Genomic DNA, 22701 nt, shown 5'->3' on the forward strand with positions numbered 1-22701 from the left:
GTCAGTGAACAAAAATGAATTTTAAAGACCGTCTACTCATGTCGACTTCATCTTGGGCAGCATGGTGGCGCAGTGGTAGCACTGCAGTCTCACAGCGCCGAGGTCCCAGATTCGATCCAGGCTCTGGATCACTGTGGAGTTTGCACATTCTCCCCGTATTTGCGTGGGTTTCGCCCCCACAACCCAAAGATGTGCAAGGTAGGTGGATTGAACACGCTAAATTGCCCCTTAATTGGAAAAAATGAATTGGGTACTCTTGAAAGCCTATACTAAAGAGTGTGTTCTGCGAAAGCTCTGATATAAGAATGCGTTATCCTAGCTAACAAAAAAAATAATCCTTTTCACTGTTGCCAGAATAATGAATAGTGATATTGCATTTTGTGCTGTGCATTTAAGAATGATGTTGAAGAAAATTCCAGACTTCAAACAAAACCAGAAAATATTGAAATTACTCAGCAGGTCAGATGAAGGACTGACTGGTCAGGTCAGGGTTGATTATTCCATGCAAAGCCGTGAATTTTTACAGAGCCGTAACTAATATCAGTGAACATTCAAAAAATAACATTGACTGTTAAGGTGATTCAGCACAGCTTCGATAGCTTTCCGATATTCGCTAGTGCATTTTTATGGTTTACGGAAACTCTTCAAAGTGTAATTGGATGTGAAGTAATGTGTACAGATTTTCAAAGGCTGTTTCCCTTAAAATGAGTGATGGATCCATGCATTGAAGCATAGTGCATCCAGTGATAGCTGCCAAGCTATATGGAACATGATTGTTAAGTCACTTGTTTCCTCCAATTAAAGCTCCAGCAGTTTTCGCCTCAATTATTTTTTTCATGTTCGTAGTCTTTCGTTGCTTTTATCCAAATCGTCATGTTCTTAAAAGTAGACTGAAGTCAATTGGGTGACAAATATAAAAGTAAGCATGGCTTTGACAATCGCTCTGAACACTAATTGTCTCATTTTAAACTTATTGTGTCTCTGCCACGAAGGCATTTGTGCTTTCATTGGCAAATGTGGCAAGCTGAAAACACTGTTTCGATGTATCACAATTAATTTACTGTTAACACTTAATAAAAGCTTCAGTTTTATCAGGAATACACCGGTAGCAATGACAGTCCTTTGAGCGGAATTTCTTTTGACTCCTACATGCATAGCCAACATGCATGCAGCCAACAATTCAGTGTTTCTGATGAGATTGTAGGCAGGATGCTTGTCATTGTATGGGATAACATTGGTTAACTGGGCTACATTAGTCCTTAACCTCAACAGTCATTTGCAAAATGTTTATGTTGAAATAGCTCAGCATAATTTCAAGAATCATACAGCAACGAACAAACTAATTTGGCTCACTGAATGTGCTGGCTTTTTGAAGGAGTCATCCCACATCACCGGAATCACACCACCTATGCCACGGGGACTGCAGCAGTTACAGAAGTTAACTCATCACTACCTTCTTTAGGGCAGTTAGGGAGGGGCAATAAATGCTGGCCAGTGATGCCCACATCCCATAAACAAATATTAAAACAACACTATTTTCCCCGAGGCCCTGAATTTATTTTCCTTTCAAGTATACATCTAATTCCCTTTTGAAAATTACCATTAATCTGCTTCCTCTCTAATCGCCATCCCCTTTCAACTGAAACAGGGCTGCTAAGCCTAAAGAGTATCGCTGCACCATTACTGTTCTCCAATATAGAAGTGAATAAGAATTTTGACACCATTAATTGTACAAGTTGGAACCTTTCTACCTACTTGGGGATTTCAACATTGTTATTTTGGGTGCGGCGCTACTGCTGGACATCATGGCATTGAAAGATAAATGAGAACAGACAAGAGACTACTTGTGCTTTGCTGCAACCATAAATTTTGTGTAACAAGCACCTTTTGAGAACAAATTATACCACAAGATACTCGAGAGACATCCATGATCAGAGCATTGGCACAAGTTGGATCTGATCATTACCAGAATATCTTTCTTAACACTTAACACAGCATTCTTAACACATGCAGCTACCACAACGGCGTTGACTGTGATACAGATCACTCCCTGGTGTGCTACAATGCAGCTCTTGTAGTTTTTTCATTCAAAGCAGAAGAGCCATCCTCCTATCAACTTCAACCATGCTGTCTACCCAGGTTAAAAAAACTTCAGCAGTTTTGAGGCTTTATTATCCAGGTGCTTGCTGGCATTTGTACATAGAGTGTACTTCAAGATACCATTCAGAATACCACACACTCAACATATGCAAAATAAAAGTAGAAAAATGCTGACTGGCTAAGCCTGGCGCACAACGAGGTTGCATTCATTCTTTTCAAGGCCTTCTCCCATAGCCCAACCTCCAACTCCCCCCCCCCCCCCCCCTCCCTCCTCACCCCACCACCACCACCCCAACACGTCCTCCCACTTCCTCTTCACCTCCCCGATTGGGACCCCTTCCCACTCCATCAATTCCTTATATATTTCCGAGACCTCCCTCCTCCCCAACCCCTGTTCTTGACATCACTTTATCCTGTAGTCCCCTTAGAGGGAGGCGAGGGAAACTTGGAACCTGCCTCCGGACAAAGTCCCGTACCTGCAGGTACCGGAATCCGTTCCCACCCGGTAACTCAAACTCCTCCTCCAAGCTCGGGAAACCCTCCTCAATGAAAAGGTCCCCAAATCTCTGAATCCCTGCTGCCACCTTCTAAAGCCCCCATCCACCCCCTCGGAGCAAACCGGTCATTGTCATAGATCGGTGACCACTCCAGTCTCATGTGTTACCTCCATTGCCCCCACACTCTCAGAGCTGCCACTACTACTGGGCTTGTGGAGTACCAAGATGCGAGAACGGCAGAGGTGCTGTTAAAAGAGCCTCCAGACTCGTGTCCTTGCACAATGCCACCTCTACCTGCTCCCACACCGACCCCTCCCCCACTACCCACTTCCTAACCATCAAAATATTAGCCGCTCAGTAGTAATTAATAAAGTTTGGAAGGGCAAAGCCTCCCTCCCCACGTCCCCGCTCAAGAAGGACCTTTTTTTAAGAAAATATTTAATTGAAGTATTTGTAATTTTCACAATTTAACATGTTGACATTTCTAAAACAACCGTGCGGGTCTACACACAAAATACCACCTAAAAAAACAAACAAACAATAAACCACGTCCCTCACTTCTCCCGCCCTGTCCCCAATTACCCGTAAGCTCCCTGTCCTTATTTAACATTACCCTGTCTTCTGTTTCCCCCCCCCCTTACCGCTGTCGTTCAATTTGATGAACGGCTGCCAACTCCGGGCGAATCCCTGTATTGATCCTCTCAGAGCGAACTTAATTTTCTCCAGACCTGAGAAACCCTACCATATCGCTGACCCACACTCCTGACTTCGGGGGCTCCGAGTCCCTCCATCTCAGCAAGATCCGTCTCCGGGCCACCAGGGAGGAGAAGGCCAGGATATCGGCTCTTCCCCCCCTTGCCCCCGGATCCTCCGACCCCCCCCCCCCCCAAATATTGCCAATTTTGACTTGGAGTTACCCTACCTTCCAGGACTTCTGACATAACATCCGCAAGTCCTTGCCGGAATTCCCTTCATTTCAGACATGCCCAAAACATATAAACATTGTTGGCCAGGCTACCCCCACACCATCCACATCTATCCTCCACCTCCTTGAAGAACCTACTCATCCAGGCTACCATTATGTGAGCCCTGTGGACTACCTTGAACTGAATCAAGCTACGTCTATCACAGGATGAGGATACATTTGCTCTTTTCAAAGCTTTTTCCCGCAGTTCAGTTTCCAGCTACTATCCTAGCTCCTCTTCCTACTTCCTCTTCACCTCTCTGATAGGGGCCTCTACCCGCAATTCCCTGTTTCTATCCGAAACCTTCCCACCTCCAACCCCTGTTTTTGACAACACTTTATCCTGTAGTCCCCTCATTGGGAGGCAAGGAAAGCTAGGGACCTGCCTCCGTACAAAGTCCCACGCTTGAAGGTACCGAAACCCATTCACACCTGGCAAATCAAACTCCTCCTCTAATGTCTCCAAGGTCGGAAAGCCTTCCGGATGAATAGATCCCCAAACCTCTCAATCCCTGCCTGCTGCCATACCTTAAAGTCCCCATCCAGCCCCCCCGGGACAAACCGGTGATTGTCACAGATCGGTGACCACACTGATGCCCCCTCCAGTCTCATATGCTGCCTCCATTGCCCCCACACCCTCAGGACTGCCACCGCCACAGGACTTGTGGAGTACCGAGCCGACGAGAACGGCAGGGGCGCCGTCAGTAAAGCCTCCAAACTCGTACCTTTGCAGGATGCTGCCTCCATCCGCTCCCAAACCGACCCTTCCCCCACTACCCACTTCCTGACCATCGATATGTTGGCAGCCCAGTAATAGTTAATAAAGCTCGGGAGAACCAAGCACCCTTCTCCGTGGGTCCGTACCAGGAGTGCCCTCTTTACTCTTTACCCGCCCATATAAACCTCACTAACGCCGCATTCCTACTTCTGAAAAAAGCCTTTGGGACAAAAATCAGGACGCATTGAAAAAAGAAAAGCAGTCTCGGAACGACCATCACCTTCACTGTCTGAACCCTCCCTGCCAGCGTCAGTGGGAGCATGTCCCATCTACAAAAACTCCTTCTCACTTGATCCAATGCTTTGCCCAAATTTAACTTGTGAAGCTTCGCTGCTCTCAGGGCCATTGCTAAGGGTTCTATGGCCAGGGCAAACAGTAATGGGGACATAGACTAAAGTATTCCGACTGAACTTGTTTAGTTCTTATGTTTGCCATCGGGCCCGGTACAATAACCCGACCCACTCCACAAATCCTTGCCCAAACTCAAACCTACTTAAAATATCCCAAAGATACTTGCACTCCACCCAGCCGAAGGCTGCCTCCGCGTCCATGGCGACTAACGCCTCAGCCTCTCGCCCCTCCACTGGCATATAATTACATTAAGAAACCATCTAATGTTGGATGTCAGGTGGCTGCCCTTTACAAATCCCGTCTGATCCTCCCCAATTATCTCCGGGACACAATCCTCTATTTGAGGCCAGGATCTTTGCCAATAATTTGGCATCTACATTCAAGAAGGAATTGGCCTGTACGATCCACAGCTCTCCGGATCCTTGTCTCGCTTCAGGATTACAGAAATTGATGTCTGTGATAACGTTGGGGGAGGACTCCCAGCTTCTTGGACTCGTTAAAAGCCTGAACCAGGAGCGCCCCAGTAACCCAGAGAACTTCTTATAAAATTCCACTGGGAATCCGTCAGGTCCTGTGGCGTTCCCCGATTGCATCTCCCCAGTCCATCTATCACCTCCGCAAGCCCAATCGGGCCCCCAGGGCCTCCACCAGCTCCTCATTTACCTTCGGGAACTCTAGCCTCCCCAGGAATTGATTCATGCCCTCCTCCCCAACCAGGGGTTCAGACTCGAATAGCTGGCTATAACATTTCCGGAACACTTCATTCACCGCCTCCGGGTCCGTCACGGTCTTCCCCCTCAAATCCTTTATTTTCCTTATTTCTCTCACTGCCTCCTGTTTCCTCAGCTGATGTGCCAGCATCCTGCTAGCTTTCTCCCCATGTTCATATATTGCCCCTTTTACCCTCCTCAGCTGACCTTCCGCCTTTCCTGTGGAAAGGAGCCCAAACTCCTTCTGAAGTCTCTGACGCTCCTTCAGGGGCTCCTCATTGGAGACTCCGAATATCTCCTGTCCACCTGTAAGATTTCTCCTACCAACCTGTCCAGCACCAACCTCTTGGTTTTATCCCTGTGGGCTCGAATTGAAATACATTCCCCTCTAATAACCGCTTTCAGTGCCTCCCAGCCCCAGGTGCAATCTCTCCCGTGTCATTGATCTTTATGTACAGTCAAATGGCCTCTCTCACAGATCTCCTCATCCGCTAACAGCCCTGTATCTAGTCTCCACAATGGGTGCTGGGGCATTCCCGTGCCTGCCCATAGGTCTATCCAGTGTGGTGCGTGATACGAAACCACAATTGCTGAGTACTCCGTGTCCTCAACCCCTGCTAACAGTGTTTTATCTAGCACTAAGAAATCTATCCTGGAGTACGCCTCATGGGAGTAGAATGAATATTCCCTGCTCCTTGGTCTCTCAAATCTCCATGGATCTACCCCTCCAATGCGCTCCATGAACCCTCGCAGTTCCTTCATCATTTCTGATAGTTTCCCCAACCGAGCACTCGACCGGGTTAATCTCGGGTTCAGGACCGTATTAAAGTCACCCCCCCCCCCATGATCAGCCGGTACGCGTCGAGATCTGGGATCTTTCCCAGCACCGTCCTGAGAATCGCGACATCATCCCACTTTGGGGCATATATATTCACCAGCACCACTGCCATTCCCTCTAGCTTCCCGCATTCTTTACCGCCTGCTGCATCTTCAGTGACTGGTGCACAAGGACACCCAGGTCTCGCTGCACACTCCCTGTCCCAATGTTACAACCATTCAGGTAGTAATCTGCCTTCCTGTTTTTGCTTCCAAAGTGAATAACCTCAAATTTATCCAAATTATACTGCATCTGCCATTGATTTGCCCGCTCGCCCAACCTGTCTAGATCATGCTGTATGATCTCTGCATCCTCGTCACAGTTCACCCTCCCACCCAATTTGGAATCATCTGCAAACTTTTAGGTGTTACATTTTGTTCCCTCATCTAAATCATTAATATATATTGTGAATAGCTGGGGTCCCAGCACCGATCCCTGTGGCATTGCACCAGACTCTGCTGGTGTAAGTGGACAGTTCTCTAGATATGTGTAATGCAAAGATTATTTTTAAATAAATTTAGAATACCCAATTATTTATCTTTCTATTTAAAGGACAATTCAGCCTGGCCAATCCACCTAACCCCCCTCCTATTTGGGTTGTGTGGGTGAAACCCATACAGACACGGGGAGAATTTACAAACTCCATACAGACAGGGAGCCGGGACCGAACCCGAGTCCTCAGCGCCATAGATAGCAGTGCTAACCACTGCTCCACCGTGCAGCCTTAATGCAAAGATTATGACTATGTACAAGAACAAGGGTGATTGCAGTAATCATTGATGCAGGTCCCTGCTGAGATTGTGGGGAATAATGTGTACTGCCTTTTCAGATTGAAGATCTTGGCTGAGCGCATCTACCATGAATCCCAGTGCCATTTCAAAACTGGAGGATCTAGAATTGATATGATCTTCCCAGTCCGACAATTGCAATAAAATTGCCATGAACTAAGCAGACCACTATATATCGCCTACATCGATTTCACCAAGTCATTCAATCCGAGCAAAGATGGTCGATTTAATCTGCTGGGGAAAATTGGCTGCCTGCTGAACCTGCTCAGTGTGATTTCCTTTTTCCATAACAACATGTATTCTGGCACCAACATTCATTGGCATATTCTTCTCTTTAGTGCTGTCATCTGCCTTCAGGTCATATACAGAGGATATTTCCTTGCATACCAGAACTAATGGAAAACTGCTCACCTTTCTTTCCTGCAATTCAAGACAAACGTTCACCGTGTCCTCGAGAGTTGTTCTATCTGACAATGCCCACTTGCATTCCACACTAAAGAACACCTTCAGTGGCAAATGGACAGACTCTCCTCACCTGGAGAGTTAATTTGACCATCAGCATCAAGAAGAGAAATATCACAGTCCATGATGTTTCATACCCTATCTATCAGCAATGATGATGTGATAGGGCAGCACAGTGGCACAGTGGTTAGCATTGCTGTCTAAGGCGCTAAGGACCTGGGTTCGAATCCCGGCCCTGGGTCACTGTCCGTGTGGAGTTTGCACGTTCTCCCTGTGTCTGTGTGGGTTTCACCCCCACAACACAAAAGATGTGCAGGATAGGCGGATTGGCCACGCTAAATTGCCCCTTAATTGGAAAAAATAATTGGGTACTCTAAATTTAGATTAACAAAAAGCAACGGGGTGTTTCTGGAGCGTAGCAGGGACAGGGGGGGCACTGGCGCTGCCGAATTTGTGTGGCTATTATTGGGCAGCCAATGTGGCGATGATCCGTAAGTGGGTAATGGAGGGAGAGGGGGCGGCGTGAAAGAGGCTAGAGATGACGTCCTGTGTGGGCATGAGCCTGAGGGCGCTGGTGACTGCACCGCTGCCGCTCTCACCAACCAGGTACATAGACATAGAATTTACAGTGCAGAAGGAGGCCATTCGGCCCATCGAGTCTGCACCGGCTCTTGGAAAGAGCACCCTACCCAAGGTCAACACCTCCACCCTATCCCCACAACCCAGTAACCCCACCCAACACTAAGGGCAATTTAGCATGGCCAATCTACCTAACCCGCACATCTTTGGACTGTGGGAGGAAACCGGAGCACCCGGAGGAAACCCACGCACACACGGGGAGGATGTGCAGACTCCGCACAGACAGTGACCCAAGCCAGAATCGAACCTGGGATCCTGGAGCTGTGAAGCAATTGTGCTATCCACAATGCTGCCCTTACACTACGAGTCCGGTGGTGGCGGCGACGCTGAAGATCTGGGGGCAGTGGAGGCGACACGGGCGAGGTGCGAGCCTCGGTTTGGTCCCCGATTCGGGAGAATCATTGGTTCGTCCCGGGAAGGATGGATGGGGGGTTTCGGAGCTGGCATCGGGCAGGGATTAGAAGAATGGGGGACCTGTTCATCGATGAGACGTTTGCGAGCCTCGGGGCGCTGGAGGAGAAGTTTGGGCTACCCCAGGGAAACGCTTTCAGGCACATGCAAGTGAGGGCATTTAGGAGGCGGCAGGTGAGGTAATTCCCGCTGCTTCCGGAACGTGGGATTCAGGACGGTGATTTCGGGTGTATGAGTTAGAGAAGGCAAGGTTTCGCCGATTTACCAGGAGCTGAAGGAAGAGGAGGAGGCCTCGGTGGAGGAGTTAAAGGGTAAGTGGGAGGAGGAGCTTGGGGAGGAGATAGATGAGGGTCTGTGGGCTGATGCCCTGAGTAGGGTTAATTTTTCCTCCTCTTGCGCCAGGCTCAGCCTAATACAGTTCAAAGTTACTCACAGAGCGCATATGACAGGGGCGAGGATGAGTAGGTTCTGTGGGGTGGAGGACATATGTGGGAGGTGCGCGGGGAGCCCGGCAAATCACGTCCATATGTTCTGGTCGTGCCCAGCGCTGGATGGGTTTTAGAGGGGTTTTGCGAGGACTATGTCCAAGGTGGTGAATGCCCGGGTCAAGCCAAGCTGGGGATTGGCATTATTTGGGGTATCGGATGAGCTGGGAGTGCAGGAGGCGAAAGAAGCCGGTATTCTGGCCTTTGTGTCCCTGGTAGCCCGGCGGAGGATTTTGCTACTATGGAAAGATGCGAAGCCCCCTAGTGTGGAAGCTTGGATCAATGACATGGCAGGGTTCATCAAGCTGGAGAGGATAAAGTTTGCCTTGCGAGGGTCTGTGCAAGGGTTCTCCAGGCGGTGGCAACCGTTCCTTGACTATCTCGCGGAGCGTTAAGAGGAGGTCAGCAGCAGCCCGGGGGGGGAGGGTTTCTTTTGGGGTGGCGTTTGGGTGAAGGTGTTTTTTTTCTCCCTATTTGTGTTTTTAAATGTTATATGGGGGGTTATTGTATATGGGGGAAATCCAATGTATAATTTCTGACTGTTGTGTTCTTGTTTGTTAGGGGGGGGGTTTTGTTGAAAATTTGTTGAAAAATTTGAATAAATATATTTTAAAGAAAAAGAATATCAATTTCTCACATTGATCCACCCACTTCCACTTGTTATTTTGTCTCACTAGATTATGCAAGATTTTCAAAATGGTCACCAAATTGGAGACAAACCTTCCGTAGTAATTTAGTAAGCCTATCTGTCCTTTTTATAACTGGTGTGATTGAGGCAGCCCATTCCGTAACGTTGACAGGTTCCAGGACTCCTATCTTCACCAATCGTTCCAAATCCACCTCCACTTTTGGTCGGATTGCATAGGGTATCGACTTTTGTCTTTAAGTGTTTTGCCTGACTCCCTACTTTGATCTTCAACTTCACTGAGACAGCTCACCATTGAAAAGAACAGGACGTTTCTTCAGGATTTTGGTAGCCTGATTCTGAACCAGTGTTAGAATCCCAGACGAGAGCACATTTGCAATTTGTAAAATTGAGTGTTACTTCACCACAGGAGTGATAAGACTGAACCCTAGGTATTTATTATGTTAAAACAAACTTCAGTTGAAACCCAGAATTAACTACATTAACAACAGTTAAATAGCTTTACAGTTAACAGGTACACCAGCTTTTAAGTAAAAGAGAAACTTACTGCCTAAATCTGCCTCTGTATTCAAATTAAACTAACCAACGTAGTTCAAATACCACTTGATGAAAGTTAACAACCAGGTTTTTTTAAACTTTCCTCTGTGCAGAACCTTTGGAGAGAGACAAAAACTGAAACACCTCTGTTAAAGTAAAATTGTAGGAATATCTAACTTTCTCACACAGACCTGGCTCCTCCCCTTAATTACATAATCTGTGCCCAAAGCAGAAGGTATTCTTTTGTCTCCTCCCACAAGATTTCCCATGACCTGTTTAGCCAGGACTAAACGCAATACCCCTCATAAATCATCTACACCACAGTTCTCATAACAAGATTCCACGAGCACAACACTTCACCTGCAAAATCAACGATTACCTCACTTTTATGACCCTTAATCTCAGCTTTAGCAGTCATACTGTCTGTATGTATCTTACCTCAGGTTTTGATAACATTACTGCAAAATATATAAAATATGACTATTGCTTTCTTTCATTCGTTCACCGACAACTCGTCCTTGGACTGTGAATCTCTTCTTTTGTCCTTCTTGTTCTACATGGACACTTTATTTCCTTTGTTCTAGTTGCCAGTTCCTGTATTAGTTTCTTGCTTTTTCCTACTTTTGTCTGAAGCTAGCTAGCTTTTTCCAACATGTGCGCTCAATGTTGCCCTTCCACGGTTTCGGCACATGGTATCTTTGCAGCAACAATCTGCTCTATCTTTGCAACAACAATCTGCTGCTAAGTGTCCGGTCATCACACATCTATAGCAAGTATGAGACTGTGTTTGCGTTCGAGTTTTGGTCGACATCTTGTGATTGAACTCCAATACTACGCTTCTTTGGCTGCTAGCTCCATGATACAGCAGCTTCCATGGCTTTCTTTAAAGTCAGGTTGCTTTTGCTTAACAACTGCTTTTGAATTGCTTCGCTCCTCAAACCACAGACCAATCTATCCCTAATTGTATCATTTAATGCATCCACAAACTTGCATTGCTTTGCCAGTCTTTTCAGTGTAGCCACAAATTTTACTATTGATTTCCCCCTCTTTTGCGCTGACGAAATCTAAATTTTCCTGCGATGACTAAAACTTTCCTGCGATGACTAAAATAATGGCCCTGCAAAATTCCAGCTATTTCTTTGTATGTCTTTGGGCCTGATTTTGCCAGCTACACCAATGTCCTGAGGTGGTTAAATGTGTCTCCCCCCTCGTTTATGCTCAGGAATGTGGAACTTGTATATCCTTTGCTATCGCGTTAGCTTTACAAAATAGTCAAACCGTTCCATAAATAGCTCCATCGCTCTGCATTCTCAACTGACGGTCCCATGGCGCCAAACGCTCCCATCATTTCTTGCCTATGGAAGGGCTGACATATGCCAGTGTGCCACGAGTTTTTGCTCTACTTAAAATAATGCCACAACACTAGCCTCAGCCAGTTTTCCTTGTTTTAAAACACTCCCAGCTCTAGATTTGTTTGCTGCAGAGCAATATTTATGGCTCGCGAGTTTGTTCTAAGTTGGTTCTGGGTTGTAGCACGTGGAGACCTTCTCTTCGAAGTTCTTTCTGAATTTCTCAACAATATTTTGTTTCTGGGTGGCTGTTTCTGGTTGGCTGCAAGTGTTGTTGGACTCCCTCGTCACTTTTTGTGTATTAGTTTGCAGGATTGTGGTTAGGAGGCCACAGAGGTTCAACAAACTAAGGAGCTTTATTAAGGAAATGTGTTCGGTACAAGGATGGCACAGTGGTGAGCACTGCTGCCTCGCAGCATCCGGCACCCGGTTCAATTCCAGCATCAGGCACCCGGTTCAATTCCAGCATCGGGTGACTTTGTGGAGCTTGCACAATCTCCCAGTGTCTGGGTGTGTTTCTTCCGGGTGTGCCGGTTTCCTCCCAATGATGGATTCTACAGGCTGAAGACCTACTTCGTGCAGTTACCCGTGCAAACGGTCAATTATGTCACCTCAATACTGCATGCATCATCTTAAAGTGCCCTGTTCAGATTCAGTGCTGCTGGTAAAAAAATCACTAAGTACACAATGGAAACATTGAGCTGAGGTTCAGTTTTTCCTTTCAGTTGAATGCCAAGGATCCCTTTTTTAAAAAAAATATATATTTTATTGAAAATTTTTTTCCCTGAGCAACATTTTTCCCGCTTACAAAACAAGCGAAACGATAACAATAACAAAACAGAAATTTTTAACTTTTTAACAATAATAATAATAATACACAAGTAACAAAACTTCATACTCTATTGACCTATCCTCAACTAAACCTCCTCCCCCCCCCCCCCCCCTCTGGGTTGCTGCTGCTGGTCATCTGTCTTCCCTCTAACGTTCCCCTAGGTAGTCGAGAAATGGCTGCCACCGCCTGGTGAACCCTTGAGCCGATCCTCTCAGGGCAAACTTTATCTGCTCCAGTTTAATAAACCCCACCATATCGTTTACCCAGGCCTTCAGTCCGGGGGGTTTCGCCTCCTTCCACATAAGTAGGATCCTGCGCCGGGCTACTAGGGACGCAAAGGCCACGACATCGGCCTCTTTCGCCTCCTGCACTCCCGGCTCTTCCGCAACTCCAAATAGAGCTAACCCCCAGCTTGGTTTGACCCAGGCATTCACCACCTGCGAGGTCACTCCCGTCACTCCCTTCCAATATCCTTCCCGTGCCGGGCACGCCCAAAACATATGTGCGTGGTTTGCCGGGCTCCCGCCACACCTCCCACATCTGTTCTCCACTCCGAAGAACCTGCTCAATCTTGCCCCCGTTATGTGTGCTCTATGTAGCACCTTAAATTGAATCAGACCAAGCCTGGCGCATGAGGAAGAGGAGTTTACCCTGCTTTGGGCATCAGCCCACATACCCTCTTCTATCTCCTCCCCTAATTCTTCTTCCCACTTTCCCTTTAGTTCTCCCACCGACTCCTTCCCCTCTTCCCTCATCTCTCTGTAAATCTCTGACACCTTGCCCTCTCCGACCCACACCCCTGAAAGCACCCTGTCCTGTATCCCCTGTGTCGGGAGCAACGGAAATTCCCTCACCTGTTGTCTAGTAAACGCCCTCACCTGCATATATCTCAAGAAATTTCCCCGGGGTAACTTATACTTTTCCTCCAATGCTCCCAAGCTCGCAAAAGTCCCATCTATAAATAAATCTCCCACCTTCCTAATTCCCAACTGGTACCAGCTCTGAAATCCTCCATCCATTCTTCCTGGGGCGAACCTATGGTTGTTCCTGATAGGGGACCCCACCAGGGCTCCCCGCACCCCTCTCTGTCGCCTCCACTGTCCCCATATGTTCAGTGTTGCCGCCACCACCGGGTTCGTGGTGTACTTTTTAGGTGAGAGCGGTAGCGGTGCCGTCACCAGCGCCTCTAGACTCGTCCCTTTACAGGACCTTCTCTCCAGCCTTTTCCACGCCGCTCCCTCACCCTCCATCATCCATCTACGTATCATTGCCACATTGGCGGCCCAATAATAATCTCCCAAGTTCGGTAGTGCCAGTCCTCCTCTGTCCCTACTGCGCTGAAGGAACCCCCTCCTTACTCTCGGAACTTTCCCTTCCCATACAAAGCTCGTAATGCTCCTATCTATTTTATTAAAAAAGGTCCTGGTGATTAAAATAGGGAGACATTGAAATACAAATAAGAACCTCGGGAGGACCATCATCTTAATTGCTTGCACCCTGCCCGCCAGCGATAAAGGCTGCATGTCCCACCTCTTAAAGTCCTCCTGCCAAGGATCCCTTAGCACCAAGTCATAATTGTTCCCATTTACTATTTGTAGGATCTTGCTATTAACAAATTGGCTGTACTTAAAGGAAATACTGCATGAAGGCATATAAAAGCATGTTTATTATAAGTTCTGCGTAGGATAAATGGGGTGTGGGTGCAATACCGAGCTACTTGTTAAAAAGATTCTAAAATAGACCCATTGCTATGACATACTTTCTGCTGTTGTGACCTTTACCAGAATTAGGTTAGCATGACGTTCAGTGAAGCAGAAATCACAGGGAAAACAAGCTGCTTATACCATTACCGTTTGTGACTCCTTCCTGTGTGTGTGCGTAAATTAACTGTTATTTCCTGCATCCCAACAGTAACTACACTTAAACAAGCAACTAATTGTCTGTAAAGAGCTTTGTGACATCCTAAGGTCATAAAAGATATGATCTAAATGCAAACCCTTTCACTATTGTAATGCACATTTCATTTATTTCAATTATTGTGATTGTGGAAGAACGCAAGTCATCTTGTTTCACTTTAGTTCCAATATTGTCATGAAATGATTGTAAGCAGAATTGTTTCACAACTCTTGTTTTTTTCATCAAACTTAGCAAATGGTGTTAATTTGTGAAAGGTAAATTGTCAATTTCCTCATGAGGCTACCAAGTTTTATGCTGGCCTGGTATTACACAGATGGTGTTGGTGTCCACAATCCGAGCGCATGACCTGGTTTGTTCAAAAATCCAAGTCAGCCAGTGTTACCATTGTGACTTTTTGTGCTTTATGCAAATAATTTTATTTTGAAACCCATTAATCAGTGTTCAGAAATGTAATACTTGATTCAAGTGAAAGTGTAATCATTTCGCAGAGTTGTGTGCTTCATCGAGATCATAATTTCCAATTTTTGTGCATTTAAAGTAGCACTGAAATATTTGATGTCTCTTTTTCTAAATATTACCAAGACTGCCAGACGTTCAAATACCTTGACTGTCGTTATCCATCTATTTAATACAACACCATGATAATTTTATTTTGGAGAAACAAAATCCTAAATTTCCTGAAACAATGGTTTGCATTATTGGAAAATGCCCGTGTTGAATCCTTTTCATTAAAATTCTGAAAAAACTAAAATGTGAAATCCTTGTATGTTGTATGTTGTCCTTAATGTATATAGGTGTGGAATGATCTGTCAGGTCTGTATGCAGAATAATACTTTTCACTGTACCTTGGTACATGTGACAGATTTTATCAATAAGTAAATACATAAAATATTGACCAAATCAAGATTCATTATTTTGGTAAACCAAGAGGTAGCAGCACAAAACATGTTGTAACCAGGAGCTGGTTGACTTGTAATTCCTGACTCCTGATTATAACCACTTTTCTGCTAGTGTTGCTTCCTCTTGGATTCTCAGAGGCTAGGTTCTGTGAACCTGTTTTTGATGCACAAGTTTCTAACTCATTAACCTGTTGGCATGGCCATTGACTGACTGAGCCTACTAGTTGGAAGCTAGATTTGGTGGTAGCTCAAGACATCTTCGGTTAGGATGTGACCGAGTGGGAGTGAATTTATTAAATATCATGGTTAGACTAAAAAACAGACTTACTGGAAATTTTGAAGCTTTCTGATACCTGTTTATACTTTCAGTGATGTGACTTATTTGCAGCTTAGTGGCATACATCATTATAGATAGGTTCTTGTTCATTTTTAATCGTATAAATTTAGTGATATAAATTTGCTTTGTACATGTTAATTTTTTAAGAATGAAATTGTCAGACTACCTCTCCACTTGCTCATTCCTTGGCGACAAATGGAAGGCATATTTAAAAGGAAGCTAGGTCAGCGTACGAGGGAGAAAGGAATAGAAGGGTATGTTGATATGCAGAGATGACTAAGATGGGAGGAGGCTCATGCAGAGCATAAACACCAACATAGTTCTGTTGGGCTGAATGACCCATTTCGGTGCTGTGAAATTCAATATAAGTAAAATAAATGATCTGTGCATCAGATCAGAAAACAGCCTATAAATTATGATTTGTTTCCATCAGAAATATCCCAGATTTATTTTTGCATTATTGAGCCTTGTGTCTGAAACCCTGTTAATAACTGTGCATGTGTGCTTCAGGCTTGCAGTGGGTTGCAGTGTGGGTGTTTTGGCATATTGAACAGAACGGTGTGTCTTTATTTCCACATTTGAGTCATGAATCCTTCTTTTCTGGATCAACTCCCAGTTCGTTCAATTTAATTTGTTATGTGCAAGGCATTTAGTGAACAGTGTACACCAGTATATAACAGAATTTTGTTTGTGTTGATGTGGTATGCAAATTTGTTTGAATGGTTCTGCATTCATATTCTCTGTGATACGGATTTAGAAAAGGCAAAGAAAGTTAATGTATGGTAATGCACTGTAGTAATTTAGTAAAATACAGAGCAAATTGAAATAAATTCTAAAATCAGTTTATTCAGTATAAACTCAGAAATATATAACGGGTCGAACAAATTAATTCCTTGTAAGTATACAACACGAGCAACAGTTTTTGCATTGCTTCAAATGGCTAATTTGTATGTAAAAAACTTTCCTACTATTTCATCTTTTTGCACTATTTTTATATTGTTTCTTGCTTCTGTTTGACTTCCTTTACTCATTGTTACATTTGTCAATATTTAGATTTAGGGTAGAAACATAGCAGGATCATACCTTGTGCTTTATATTTTATGGCCTCACAGCCTTGTCCTTAAGTGCTTTCCTCTGATTTACGATAAACAGTTCCATGAGTGATCAGCGATTGCAGCAACAAAAGTTTTAGATCACCTTTATAGTTGTGTTCTTGCGGTACTGTTGTCAGTATTTTTTTGGCATTTGATTTTTCCTCTGGTAAATGAGATTATGTTGCTTCGGTTTTGAGGGCTGGATGCAAGAGCCTCAAATTGGACACCGCCTCTCTGTGTTAGTAAGGGCTGGCACCTTTGCAAAACTGCAAGTGTGTTACCAATTTGTTCCCAGCCCAGTTTTGTCCCCCTTCCAGCTTGCCGGGCATCATTATTCGTACATCAGCCTCGGCAGTGAATGTTGGATTCTTTGACCATGGAGAATATCAGAATGGCCTTGAGCAAAGCCTGTTCTTGTGTCATCATCTCATATTAGATGCACGATGTCCACCCGATTGTGATCAGAAACAGCAATGCTGAGTGATTTGTTGTCGTCTCATCTGAATACGGAGACTAATTTTAGTCATGCAGCCTCATTTTTGGGTTTTTCTGCACTTTTTCCTGTGTGTCTATTGGTTCCATGGTGCCACTAAAAATGTTTTTTGCTCTTTTTCCATACCGTATACGAACAAAAGGAAAAATATTAATGAAGTCAGTCATCACATTCACCTGATAGCTGAGATTATTTTTGGTGAAATACAATACTTGATTGTCTCTTGATGTTTAATTGTCTTGATGTTTAATTTTATAGCTATGTTTTCTAAATGTTGTATCTTCAGGATGAAGGAAGTTTCAAGGAGATTGCAATCACACATCATGTGAAAGAAGGCTGTGAGAAGGCTGATTCCACACAATTTGAGTTGCTAAAAGTCCTTGGTCAGGGATCTTTTGGAAAGGTAAGTGTTCTGTAGTTTTGGTTACAGCAGGTTGTTGAGAGGAACTTGACTGGACTTTGTTAAAGAGGCAGAAATTCAAATGAATTTGTCCTTCTCATCCTTTTTCCCTTAAGTTTACGTATGCAGATTTTTTTTCAATGTGAACATATTACAGCAATTGCATTTTCTCTGTGGCTGGTCCACCCTTCACTGTGTTTTTGAACATATGAATGGGTTACCTGGTGCAGACAAAACTTACCGATTTCCAACTGCTGTGGTTACCGTTGTCCATAATTAGTCTCAAGTCAAAAATATCTTCTGATGTAACAGTAAAACTGGACCAATTAATGGCTCCACCAGTGGAAAAGAATGGCTCCTGGTGTTGAATTAAAGGCCACAGGTCCGAGGGCTTCATCCATGTCTGGTCAATTTCATTTGAGGATACTTGGAGCAGAGAGAGGGCTTTATAATTGGTCTTGTTCCTAGGCTAGTGAAGGCAGAAATTAATGAACCCTTCCACTTCTGATAGGCAGACAATGGCATCTGCTGGAAATGTATTTGTGTAGACGTTGGATGAAAACTGAATTACAATCCGGGGGGGGGGGGCACGATGTTCCTGACTGGGTAGCTCACAGACTCTTGTTGCCGAAGCTTTTTCATGAAAACCCACCACTTGGAAACAAGTGTCTAAATGTTTAATTATACACACATATGCATGCTTTGAAATTTGCGAATCAATCTCACTATTTCCAGAGTCAAAGTGCATGTTAACCAATTTCAAAAAAATCTGACAATATTCCATTTTGATCCTCTTCAACAGTTTTCCCCTCCACTTATTCCTCATCTGAGGAGCTGGGATGTGATTCTGTAGATATTCGTTTCCATCTGATGCCTGGCCTAAATCACCATTATGCGTACATAAACCTTGATAACCATCTCAGCCAAACCTGACCTTGATGTCTGTCTGTCTGCTGGGATTGTGGGTAATCATTAGGAGCAGGAACCTTGACCAACTTGCCCATCCCATATCGTCTGAAGTGCCCCAGCTGCCTCCCCACTTGATATCAGCTAACTCCCAGCCTGGGGGGGCTGAAATTAGGACCTCCCGTACTTGTGTGGCTCAGCTATCACTTGTTTTGCAGGACCTCTGTCAACTTGTTTAACTAATAGCGGTTCATTCTGTATCTCTCAAATCCATACTGCTGTTTAAATATTTTCTGAAATGAATGATTGTCTTTCTTTGTGATGTAAATGGTAATTAACATTCCACTCAGCTTGGCTGATTTCTCAGCTTTAAAATTTTGACTAAATTTGCATTACTCTGTTTGGTTTAATTGAAAATTTATGAGCAATTGACAAATTCTGATTATACTTTTTTGAGGCTGCAATTAGCTATATTTGAGTAAATTTGGAAATCACATTCCATGGCATGTGAATTCTCCAAATCTTAAAGGTAGAGTTCACTGCAGTAGAGCAGTGTTGTAAACAAATTAATTACATTATAAATTTATTGATGCAATTGTGTGCAATGTTTTTGATATCCAATATGAAAGTACATTGGTTGTATTTATGGGCAGTGAGGAGCTTCAATAGCAAATAAAAATTGGTTCTGAAGAAAAAACACAGAATAGTAGAATATAGACATTTAATACATCAATCTGAAAATTTTCTTGATGCTTATTGAAGCATCCTCTTAAATAAATGGATTAATGTCTCTTAAATATTGTGAGGGGAATTTCAGATAAACACATTGAGAGTTTGTTTGCTCATACTCCAGGACCCTCACCCCAGTTTGCCAAACCTCAGGACCTCCTCTTTCCTATTCCCACATCCCCTCCCTCCCCCACAAGCTACCAGAACCTTGGATTGGCAACGAATAAATCTGAACCCCATTTTCCCTCTTTAGGACTGCTAGTTGACATATCAACTTCTAATTCAGGCATTTTGCATGTCCTCCTTTTGATTATACAAATGTGTAGAAATATGTATAAAGACTACTTTGATTTTTCACAGAATAATGACTATTGTCAAAGCACCAGAACAAATCTCAGAATACAGTTTGATAAAAATGGAGTTTGACTAACTCAATTACTGTTAATCAGTGACTCTGATTTATCCTAATACATGGACAAAAATATCCCTATTATTAACAAAGAATCTTCTGACTCACTGATCATTGCCATGCTAGAGCTAATGTAGCCTTTTACAGAACACTCTTGTTAAAATGTTTCACTGACTGCCCGTCCCTGATTAATCGGCATCATTATCTGAATTAATGACTGTGCATCACCAGAGAGTTTTAATTTTTTTCCATTCCTCAGCTGAGTGAGACAAGACGCTGTACTGATAAATATCCTTTATCCCAGGCTGAAATCTGCCCTGCGATTGTTAAGTGCTGCATGGCTGCAACAATTCCAAAAACAGGAACAGGAGCAGATGAATCTTCATTTCCATAGGATATTTAGAACCAAAGTGTTTTTGAACAGAATATTGCACTGGTAATGCTGAGATAGCTGCTACATCTTCATGCACCTAGCGCGAAGTCCAAAGTGAACTTGCCAAATAAATTCGAAGCATAGGAACAGACATACACGAGTAGGCCATTTCGTCCAACGAGCCTGCTCCTATCCAAACAGGTCATGGCTGATCATCTACCTCTGCCATTTTCCCCCACTATCCTCTAATGTCATGTCCAGAAATCGATCAATTTCTTCCTTTAACATGCTCAGTGATTGAGTTTCCACAGCCTTCTGGGGTAAAGAATTCCAAAGATTCACCACCATCTATGTGAAGAAACTCCTTATCTCAGCCTTAGATGGCCTTTCCTTTATCCTGAGACTCAGTTCCCTGGTTCTGAGCAGCCAGGGGAAACAGCCTATTCATATCTACCCTGTAATAATTTTGTAGGTTTCAACAACGTCACCTCTCATTCTTTGAAATGTTAGAGAAAACTGACCCAGTTTCCTCAATCGCTCCCCATAAAACAATCCCATCGTCCCAGGGATTAATCTGATGAAATTCTGTTGTAGTTCCTCTCTGGCAAGTACATCTTTCCTTTGATAAGGAGATCAAAACTGACAATACTCCAGATGCGCTGTCACCAAGGCTGTATACAATTACAGCGGACATCTTTACTCCTGTACTCAAAACTCCTTGCGTTGAAGGCATTCCGAATACTGGCTGCACCTGTATGATAGCTTTTCGTGACTTATGAACGTGGACACCCAGGTCTCTTTGGACATCAACCTTACACCATTTAAAAAATACTCTGCTGTTATGTTCCTTTCTATCAAAATGGATAACTTCACATTTATTCACATTATATTGTATCTGCTATATTCATGTCCATTCACTTAGGCTGTCCAAAGTCCCTTGAAGTCTCCTTACATGCTCCTCAAAACTGACATTCCCACCTAGTTTGTGTCATCAGCAAATGTGGAATTATTACATTTGGTCCCCATACCAAAATCATTCATATAGATTGTTGACATCTATGATCCAAGCACTGATTCTTGTGGTACCCCATTACCAAGCCTGCCATCCTGAAAATGATCCATTTATTCCTATTCTCTGTTTTCTGCCTGTTAACCAATTCTCAATTCATAGTCTGTGTGGAATTTGCACGTTCTCTCTGTGTCTGCGTGGGTTTCCCCTGAGGTGCTCTAGTTTCCTCCCACAGTCCAAAGATGGGCAAGTTCGGTGGATTGCCTCTTGGTGTCCAAGGATATGCAGGTTAGGTTACGGGCAAAGGGCATGGTGGGGTGGGGGAAGTGGACCTAGGTAGAGTGCTTTTTTGGATGGTCTATGCAGACTCGATGGACTGAATAGTCTTGTTTTGCACTGTAGGTATTCTATGATTACTCCCAAACTCTCGTGCTCTAATTTTGTTCACTGACCTGTGTGGGACTTTATCAGAAGCCTTCTGGAAATCCAAATGCACCGCATCCACTTGTTCTCCTTTATCCAGGCTACAAGTAACATTCTCAAAAAACTCCCAAAATGTTTGTTAAACACAATTTTCCTTTTATTAATCCATGTTAACCCTGTTGAATCATACCCCAGCCCCTCCAAAACCTTTTTGCCCCTCTCTTCCAAGTCACTGATTAAAACCTACTTCTTTGACCAAACCTTTGGTCTCCTGTCATATTTCCTTTTAAAAAAAAAAAAAAAATATCTTTATTCTCCTTTTTCACATTTTCTCCCGCATTTACACCCATCAACAAGATATGTCAATCCCCATAACTATAACAACGATCCCATCCGCCCACCAACCCCCAAACAGCAGTCTGCATGTTTGCATAAACAAATGACAAAAAGGAATCAGTGATTACCCATAGTCACCCTTAATCTCCACAGCCCCTCTCCCAACTAATGTTCGATGTTATCCAGTTCTTGAAAGTGCATAACAAATAGTGCCCATGACTTGTAGAACCCCTCCGAGCTTCCCCTCAGTTCGAATTTAACCTTCTCAAGGGTCAAGTATTCCAACAGGTCCCCCCGCCAGGGCACTGGGTGGAGAGGCTGCTCTCCATCCCAGCAGGATCCGCCTTTGGGCGATCAACGAGGCGAAGGCTATGACATCTGCCTCCGCACCCGTTTCCAACCCTGGCTGGTCCGACACCCCGAATATGCCCTCCCGGGGACCCGGGTCCAGTTTCACACGCACCACCTTGGAAATTACCCTAAACACCTCCTTCCAGTACTCCCCTAGCTTTGGACAGGACCAAAACATATGAACGTGATTAGCGGCCCCCTCCCCCCCGCAACGCTCTCACACATCATCTACTCCTTCAAAAAACCGGCTCATCCTCGCCCTCGTGAGGTGCGCTCTATATACCACTTTCAGCTGTATCAGCCCCAACCTCGCACATGAGGTGGAGGCATTCACTCTCCGGAGCACCTCACACCAGACCCCCTCCTCTATAACCTCTTCCAGCTCGTCCTCCTACTTTGCTTTGATCCCTTCCAGTGGTGCCTTATCCTCTTCCAAAATAGCTCCGTACACCGCTGACACTGCCCCCTTCTCCAGTCCCTTGTTGTCAACACCTCCTCCAGCAATGTGGAGGCCGGTTCCTCTGGGAAACTCTAACTCCTTCCTGGCAAAATCCCGAACCTGCATGTACCTAAACACTTCTCTCTGCCCTAGCCCATGC

The 22701-nt window shown here is 44.4% G+C and overlaps 1 protein-coding gene across 2 annotated transcripts in view; it reads left to right on the plus strand.

Annotated features, from left to right (window-relative positions):
* The window catches only part of LOC140420940 (ribosomal protein S6 kinase alpha-6), a 126337-nt gene that overhangs the window by 37208 nt on the left and 66428 nt on the right, over positions 1-22701 (plus strand). For both annotated transcript variants that reach the window (XM_072505125.1, XM_072505126.1), the window contains one exon: positions 17453-17569. In XM_072505125.1, the coding sequence (XP_072361226.1) occupies positions 17453-17569 (117 nt within the window). The remainder of the gene's footprint in view (positions 1-17452; positions 17570-22701) is intronic.

This window comes from Scyliorhinus torazame, chromosome 5 (genome assembly GCF_047496885.1).
Source record: "Scyliorhinus torazame isolate Kashiwa2021f chromosome 5, sScyTor2.1, whole genome shotgun sequence".
Lineage (NCBI taxonomy): Eukaryota > Metazoa > Chordata > Chondrichthyes > Carcharhiniformes > Scyliorhinidae > Scyliorhinus > Scyliorhinus torazame.